The sequence below is a fragment of the Anastrepha obliqua genome, chromosome 6, assembly GCF_027943255.1.
Source record: "Anastrepha obliqua isolate idAnaObli1 chromosome 6, idAnaObli1_1.0, whole genome shotgun sequence".
Classification (NCBI taxonomy): Eukaryota; Metazoa; Arthropoda; class Insecta; order Diptera; family Tephritidae; genus Anastrepha; species Anastrepha obliqua.
The window spans coordinates 39,051,686-39,060,710 of NC_072897.1; the positions used below are offsets into that span (position 1 = coordinate 39,051,686).

At 41.8% G+C, this 9,025-nt stretch overlaps 1 protein-coding gene across 1 annotated transcript; it reads left to right on the forward strand.

Annotated features, from left to right (window-relative positions):
• The first annotated feature begins 1,855 nt into the window (after positions 1-1,855).
• Positions 1,856-4,119, forward strand: LOC129250383 (uncharacterized). The gene is made up of 2 exons (XM_054890013.1): positions 1,856-2,616; positions 2,661-4,119. The coding sequence occupies exons 1-2, from the start codon at positions 1,856-1,858 to the stop codon at positions 4,117-4,119; spliced, it is 2,220 nt and encodes a 739-aa protein (XP_054745988.1).
• Positions 4,120-9,025: the final 4,906 nt, after the last annotated feature.

Below are 9,025 nucleotides of genomic sequence, written 5' to 3' on the forward strand. Positions count from 1 at the left end.
GCCAACGGCGCAAACTATGTTCAACTGACGGGTGCAAACGGTGGCATCATAAATTGTTGCACGATATTGGGAAAACTATCGATGGGTCATCAAACCAGTCACCGCGGCCTCGAGATCGCCAACGACGTACTTCTATTGCCGATCCGCATACAGGTATTAGTACGAGGACGCAGCCAGCGTCTCGTGTTGAACAGCAAGGTCATGCGGGTGCAGCGGTCCTTAGTTGCAGTACAGATAACAATAGCAATTTATTATTTCGGATTCTGCCGGTCGTGCTGTATGGGAACCAAAAGCGCGTTGAGACGTACGCACTTTTAGATGAAGGTTCGTCAATAACAATGATTGATAGCACACTGATTGAAGAGCTCGACTTACGTGGCCGGACTGAACGCTTGAACCTACAGTGGTTCGGAGGACGTGTCACTCAGGAGTCGGCCATGGTGGTAGATCTACTCGTGAGTGGTGCCGGTATGCAAAAGAGACATAAGTTACGAAGGGTTTATGGTGTTTCAAACTTGCAGCTGCCTTCTCAGAGTCTGAGTAAAGCCGATTTGCGTTGCCATGAAAGACAATGGAATAAGCTGACAGTTGAACCATACGCACAGGTCAAGCCAAAGCTGCTAATCGGACTCGACCACTGCCACCTCGGTTTGCCGTCAACTACAATGCAGCTAAACAAGTGTGGGCCATTCGCTGCGAATACTGAGCTAGGATGGGTTGTGTTTGGGCCAACAATGAGCTCCGATCCATCATTGCCATCATGCTTATTTGTTAACTGCCACACTGATCAATCTCTACATAATATGGTTGCTGAATACTTCGAGACGGAAAGCTTTGGGGTTCGAGCTGCGCCTATCATGGAGAGTGAAGCTGACGTCCGTGCTCGGGAAATCTTGAAGTCTACTACATGCCGTGTTGAAGGAAGGTACCAGACTGGTCTGCTCTGGAAACGTTCCGACATACAGCTACCTGACAGCTATTCTATGGCTTTGAAAAGATTAGCGGGTGTTGAAGCAAAAATGAGGCGCGATACAGACTTTGCCGCTGAATATAACCGCATCATAAGTTCTTACGTCATGAAGGACTACGCACGAAAGCTGTCGCCAGAAGAAGCCGCTTTAACTTGCAACAGAACATGGTACTTGCCTCATTTTGCCGTGAAGAATCCAAATAAGCCAGGCAAGTTACGCATGGTGTTCGACGCAGCTGCTAAGGTGGACGGTGTGTCCCTTAATTCACAGCTCATGAAGGGTCCGCAAGAGTATCGGTCTTTGCCTGCTATACTATTCCACTTTCGGGAAGGAGCAACGGGCGTGTGTGGGGACATTAAAGAGATGTTTCACCAGGTGCTGGTTCAACGTGACGACAGATATGCGCAACGATTTCTTTGGCGTCAAGGTGATACTACCAGACAGCCCGAGGTGTATGAGATGCGCGTAATGACCTTTGGAGCAGCATGTTCGCCTTGTGCCGCCAATTATGTGAAGACGATAAATGCGTTGGAGTATTGCAACAAAGTGAAGGGTGCTACCCGAGCCGTGAAATCGATACTAGACTACCATTATGTCGATGACTATGTCGATAGCTTTGACACAGAGGAAGAAGCAGCTGACATAACGAAACAAGTTCGAGCAATTTCGCGTCAAATTCGTTAAGAGTGACAGAAGCACTTAGTGGGGACGGGAATATCCGTCAAATAGCAAATAAAGAAGGAGTACTGGTAGACAGAGTCCTCGATTTGTTTTGGCAGGCATCAACCGACACTTTTGGGTTTAAACTGAAATTCAACAACGTAGATTCCAACGTTTTGGACGGAGGGCGCCGTCCGACGAAGCGAGAACTTCTCAGTGTGGTCATGTCGATCTTCGACCCGCTGGGCTTTCTTAGCAACTTTGTAGTGAGCGCCAAGATCCTCATGCGGGAAGTGTGGAAGAATGACATCCGGTGGGACGAACCACTGCCAAACAACGTAAACACCGCATGGGAAGGATGGCGTAAGCAACTGCCAATGGTCGCCGAATACACCGTCCCTCGATACTATTATCGAAGTGGAAAACCTAAAGTTTTGCAGCTCCATGTTTTCGTCGACACCAGCGAGGATGCCTTTGCCGCGGTAGCCTACTGGAGGTCAACTAATGCCGCCGGTGAGGTTGAAGTCGCATTTATATCTGCAAAAACTAAATGCGCGCCGATGAAGTCATTGACGGTCCCTCGATTGGAGCTTCAGGCAGCTGTATTGGGTACGCGTTTGATGAACTGCCTACGAGAGGAGCACTCCTTGCACATCGATGACTGCGTCATTTGGAGTGACTCCACAACAGTGATCCAGTGGCTTCGCAGTGAACATCGGCGCTATAAGCCATTTGTGCAGCATCGAATCGCCGAGATATTAGCCACAACTACTACTGCAAATTGGAGATGGCTACCTACCGAGTACAATGTCGCTGATGAGACTACTCGAGCTAATAACTTTGTCGACTTCAGCTCGTCCGCCCGTTGGTCCTGCGGCCCACCATTTTTGTTACGAGAAGAGCAGTATTGGCCGACAGAGAGCTCTACATGCAATCATCATGAGGAAGCTGACAAGGAACTACGCCATAATTCGCCCTTGCAATCGTAAGCTATACGTTTCTAGACTATAACCGATTCGCTACATTCAGCAAACTGGTGAGAACGACAGCATGGGTCCTGCGATTCATTGACGTTTGCCGCCGCCGTAAACCGCCAGACCGATGCTATGGGTTGACTGCCAAAGAAGTTGAGACTGCTAAGCTTTGTTTGTGCGGTCTCGTTCAAAGCGGTGAATACGAGGAAGAGTTTCAGCACATCGAAAGCGGTCGCAACCTGCCACGCACCAGTTCGCTCATTCAACTTTCGCCGTACATAGACGAAGATGGTGTTCTTCGTGTACGAGGACGCATAGAAGCTGCCAGCTGGCTCCCAATAAGCGCGAGACGCCCTATCATACTACCGCCAAAGCATTGTTTCTCAAATCTGATTGCCATGCACTACCACGTCAAAATGCATCATCAAAATCTAGAAGCCACTATTTGTGAGATACGTCGCCTTTATTGGGTGCCACGCCTCAGGAGTTTGCTGCGCAGTATAGTCGCCAATTGCGCCATTTGTCGCTTAAGAAAAGTCCATGCCGTATCGCCATTGATGGGCCCTCTTCCGATTGATAGATTAACTCCTTATGTCAGGCCATTCAGCTATACGGGCCTTGATTACTTTGGACCGATAACAGTAACTGTTCGCCGCGCCAACGAAAAAAGATGGGTGGCGTTATTTACGTGCCTGACAGTCAGGGCTGTGCATCTGGAGTTGGCTCATGACCTCAGCACTGACTCATGTATAATCGTATTGCGCAACTTTATAAATCGTCGCGGCGTTCCCGTACGTGTGAGGTCCGATAATGGGAAGAACTTCGTCGGTGCTGACATGGAAGCAAAACGCTTCAGTGAAGTCTTCGATTGCAATCGCCTGCAGGGTGAGCTGTCGCAAAGGGGCGTAGAGTGGATCTTTAACTCGCCTTTCAACCCGGCAGAGGGGGGCGCCTGGGAACGATTGGTGCAGTGCGTCAAGAGAGTACTACGATGCACTTTGAAGGAAACGTCGCCACGGAAGCACACGCTCAACTGCTTCCTAATCGAGGCGGAAAATATTGTGAATTCTCGGCCGTTGACGCATTTGCCCATCTATGTCAACCAGGAGCAGCCGCTGACTCCAAATGACTTCCTTCTGGGTGAAGCCAACACACCGCGAACTCCGATTGCCAGCAAAGTTCTGGAAACCAAATGCTTTCTTCGACAACAGTGGCGTCTTGCTCGACAACTAAGGGACCATTTTTGGAAACGATGGATAGCGGAATACCTTCCGACATTGACACGCCGAGTTAAGTGGTGCCAACGAACAAAACCTCTGCAGATAGATGACCTCGTCTTCATATGCGACCCCAATATATCTCGTCGGGACTGGTGTCGAGGCAAGGTGGAACGCTTGTATGCAGGAGCGGATGGTGAGGTCAGACGAGCTGACGTACGCACTTTGAGTGGATTAAAGCGCCGTGCCGTCTCCAAATTGGCAGTTCTGGACGTTGATGATGGTGAATCGGGTTGATTCACGGAGGCGGGAATGTTGGGAACCCCTGATTAGTTGTAAAATTATTTGGAACCCCTGATTACTTGTAAAAATGTAGGGAACCCCTGATTAGTTGTAAAATTATTTGTTGTACTATATACTTTATGTATTTGATTCCCGCTAATTCTGTGTATGCGTGTTTGTACACAACTAGTATGTCCGCACAATAGGTAACGGTCAATGCAGAGTTCCTATTTCTTGTTCGCGTACATATGTACAAACGCGCATATATAGAATTAGCGCTAATTTGTATATGAATACCGCAGTGTGTCCTTCGCCGAATTTGCCGCTGCGTTAATGACTGGTTCAATTTGAAAAATCAGTCGTTAACCCGCGGAGGGAGTGGACACACTGCGAAATAAACGCCCGGCAAGTTAAATTCGCAAGCGTAAATTTGAATCCCTCAATTTTCACAGGTACAAAAACAAAACAATCATCCATAAGTTCGAGCACATATTTCTAAGAGCAAAGTACTTTCATTCATAAAACGAGCCGCCACCATCCGAAAATAGTCAATATTCCAATTCGCTCAGAATTATTTGATAATATTTTTTAAATCTTGAGTTTTTGTCATGTCGAGTGGCCGCGGCTCCGTATATATGTATGCACCCTTATATGTATATAAATATGTCTTCTAACTGCTCGACAGCCGCAGCTCGTGTGAGTCAAGTGTTCGCAAAACCTACAGTAAGATGCACAAAACAGTAGCTAGGAGCTTATAAAAATGTTCTGGACATTTCAATACTAGGGAAAATCTTGAAGCCATTATTTTTGGTTCTCTCGTGGTATATAAATATAAGGTTAATATATTCCTTTACGTATGCGATTCTCCAATTGATAAAAAGTGCACAAAAGCATATGCTATTAGCAGCAAAGCAATAAACTTACTCTAAAACAAGAGTGCGGCTTATTTGTAGGCTACTGTGCCCACATTAAGGTTTCGCATGAAGCTCAAAGGGCCAAACATTTAATATTGAAGAAATCACTGAAGCTTCTGTGAGTTCTGTTGATGTGCAGTACTGTTCATAACAACAGAGACCGAAAAAAAATGTTTTCAATCACGATGTACTTCTTATTTCAAAGCTTTAACACATATTTTTCGTCTTTAATATAAGTATTCATATAGTATACCAAATAATAACATTACATTTCTTACAAAAGGTCTGTGAAAGGTATCGAAGAGTATTATAGGATAATTTTGTGCACGCTTCATAATTCATAATTGTCGGCACAATGCTGTGCCTTTGAATGCGCTCGGATTCCTTTTTAGCATTTTTAGTGAATCGTGCGCGACCAACCGTATATGGGTTGTGCACATGATGGAAAGAATAATGAGATGGCGCCTATCGTAGTCCCGTTACTTTGCTCTCAGCGAATTTGACAACGAGTTACGTGATTTTAGCTCCAGTATGGCCAGATTACCATTTTCGTAACTTGATTTAGCATTTTTTGCTTTTTGTTATTTAGTCTGAGAGTTTTAGTTCTTTCTTCATGACATTTTTCTAGCCTGTTCTAATTAAAAGTAATGTTTATAATTTTGTAAAATATACATTTTTTTAAATTAGTTCAATAATTCACTTAGTTTTATTTAGCTTTACTTTTTTTAACATCTGGTGGCATTACCCGCGATTGCAGGTGTTGTTGGTGTTCTTCTGCTTTCGGCAGTGAAATCTCTCTCTCGCTACTGCAGTATTGCCTACCTTTGGATATAAAAACGCACCAAAATTCCCCTTCAAAGAAAATACCACAACAAATTTTTATTGAATCATTTAAAGAACTTTGTATGCGTGACAAATTGTCTTTAGAATGTGCGTTTTTTTTTTAAATAAATGTGTTGTGCTTATGTACAATTGAATTTTTTTTAAATAAATGTGTTGTGCTTATGTACAATTTAATTTATAAGTTATTTTTGTCAATCGAGACTCTTTTGTTAAGGGAACGACTTATTTGCTATATTTAATGTCATGTAACTAGATAAGGTACTCTTTTTGTAAAAATGTCAGTATGATTTCTTTAGTATTTTCTGTATAGTATAGTATAGTATAGTATAACTCTTAATGTCCTATGTCCCACTAAGGATTGATGGCCGGAAGAAACAATTACACCTCTATGGTTTTAATCCGCATTCAGTAAATTCAAACGCCTTTTAAAACGTGTAAAAAGTTTTCAATCTTAAGAATATTTGAGAGAGGGACATTTAATATTCTTCCATAACCTTAAAAGGAGCAAAAAATTAAATTCACACTTTCAAAATATCAAATTTTATAAAAACCAACTAATTTTCATTAGCACTAAAATCTTCTTAGAGTGGCCTTTTTTAACCTTCTTTTGTATAATAATACAGTTTTTTTTTAACCTAAAGTTTCAGTAGCTTTAAATTAAAAGAAAAAGAAACAAACACGTAACTTCAAACTTTTCGCATTTTCGGTATAAAAAAGCACTAAATTTATTGCGAAGAGCAAATGGTTGGCAATACTGCACAACTCAGCAAACGTGACGTCACGTACTCTCTGATGGGCGCAATGTTGTTTCTATCATTCTTGGGTTGTGCATATACGTATTTCCCTGAAGGGTAAGGAGAAGGCGGTCACAGCGAATGGTTGCTGTTTTTTATATGCACTGTGTCAAGTGTGCGCAGAAGCTTGTGTTCTGCGTTTGTTAGAAGTGGTGGTAGTTTGTATGGATATTTATATACATACTAGCGGACTCTCACCCGCTTCGCTGGGTGAAAGAAAAATATATGTAAATGAAAAGTGTTCTTTGTTTTTTTCTTGTTTCATCATTTAATTCATGCTCGGCCATTATTTTGTGACTTATTCTAATAACAATGTTTTATTCATTTTAGTGACTTACTCTAACGATTGTAAACTAACAACTTATTCTAAAGCCTTCTGATAAACAAAACTTTTGGTTTTATTTTCATGCGGTGTATAAATATAAAGTAACGATGGTTTCCATACTCGGGAACATCCTACATACAGTTGCCCATGTCCAAAGCATGGATAAGTTAGGTCAATTCCACATAATTGAAGTGTTTGACCTTGAGACTTATTGATTGTAATAGCAAAAGCAAGGCGAATGGGAAATTGAAGTCGCTTAAAATCAAAAGGCAAATCTGTTGAAATCATTGGAATGCGCGGAATCAAAACATCTTCACCTTTAAATTTGCCTTTCAAAATTGTTGCTTCAATTACATTGTTCATTGTCCGTTCACTGCTAATCTTGTCCCATTGCATAGTTTCGGCTGATTGATATTTCGGAACATAATGATCACTGCGCCGACTTTCAATTGCAAACGATGTGGTGGCAAGCCAGGCAAATTAAGTGAATTCAAAAATTCAATTGGATAATACACTACATTGTCGGGATTAGTGATTGAATCAATTGATTTATAGGTGACAACTTCACCTGGAATTTGAGTCAAAATACTGGCATTGATTTCTTTGACATCGACATTTTTGGCAGCTAATATACATTATGTAGCTCTCTCGCTTAGCCAATCTTGATTTCGATAGTCTTGTGCAATATTTGGGAATACATTTTGCACTAATTGTACTCTTGATTCTGTTACGGTACAAAAATTATTTGGAAGTGTGAACACGCCTGTATTCTTATCAATTGGCTTTCGTCCATTTCCAATTTGCAACAAATGTTCGGAAAATTCAGCAGCTGTTGGATCATTCTGTAACTGCACACGAACATTAGTAGTTAATGTGAGTTTTTGAACATATCTCCACAGATTAGAAGATTTAAGGCACGCTCTCAATTCTTCAGCTGCTGTTGATTTGGGAATAACAGGCAAAGTTTGTCGAAAATCACCGGCCAATAGAATTAGTGCACCACCAAATATGTTTGTGTTATTTCGAAAATCTTTCAGTGTTCTATTTAAGGCTTCCAGTGATTTTTTATGAGCCATCGTACATTCATCCCATACAATAATTTGACATGTTTGTGAAACCTTTCCCATTCCAGAATTTTTAGAAATGTTGCAAGTTGGTTCTTCATTTACTTGCATATTTAATGGTAACTTTAATGCAGAATGTGCAGTGCGACCGCCGTCCAATAAAGTTGCCGCTATTCCAGATGATGCCAAAGCCAATGCAATATTATTCTGTGATCGGATGGTGGCCAAAATTAACGACAACAAAAACGTTTTTCCACTCCCACCTGGTGCATCTAAGAATGTCTATAATTGTGTCATATGCCTGCCTTTGTTGTGTGTTTAATTTTGGTAGGTTTGTTGTTACAAATGTGTTCAGATCATTTCGATCATATTCTTTTTCACGTCTTAATTCTGCATTGTATGCATCATGCATCGGACGATTTGGTGCGATCATACCTAACTCACTCATAGTTTTATTTGCAATCATCAGGCAAAAGTCTTCGATTTTAATTAATGCCTCATTATATAATTCATCTATATAATTCAAATTTGGATTTGCAGTAATGCGACGTACTTGATGTAGGATATCTTCTGTCATGTATTCTTGGTAAGTACTCCACAATTCTTTTGGGTTTGCTGGGAAACATGTAGCAATAATGATGGCAAATAGTGTTCTTATTTGGTGTGGAGAACTTGTTGCACATGCATCCATAAGAGTTGCATCCCACTGATTATCATTTTGAAGCAAATTCAATTCTTTGCATGCTTGCTGATAAGTACAACAAAGATGACCATTAACTCGTTTCAAACTTTCGAATGATCTTGGGCCGGGAATATCAACTAAGAGTAAACGTAAATAGAAACATTCCACTTTACTTGGATGCACAGTGTAAAGTCGTCCGATTGCATCACCCAAATGAACACCTGGATATCCATCTACAGGTATTCCTCGTTGCCTTCGTACCCAGGACCTTGATGATGCATTCCAAGTATAATATTTAG

Bases quoted from the DNA above. Each gene is read 5' to 3' on its own strand.
- LOC129250383 (XM_054890013.1), top strand. From the start codon at position 1,856: ATGTCGATCTTCGACCCGCTGGGCTTTCTTAGCAACTTTGTAGTGAGC. The intron at 2,617-2,660 runs GTAAGCTATACG...CGCTACATTCAG, and splicing joins CATAATTCGCCCTTGCAATC to CAAACTGGTGAGAACGACAG.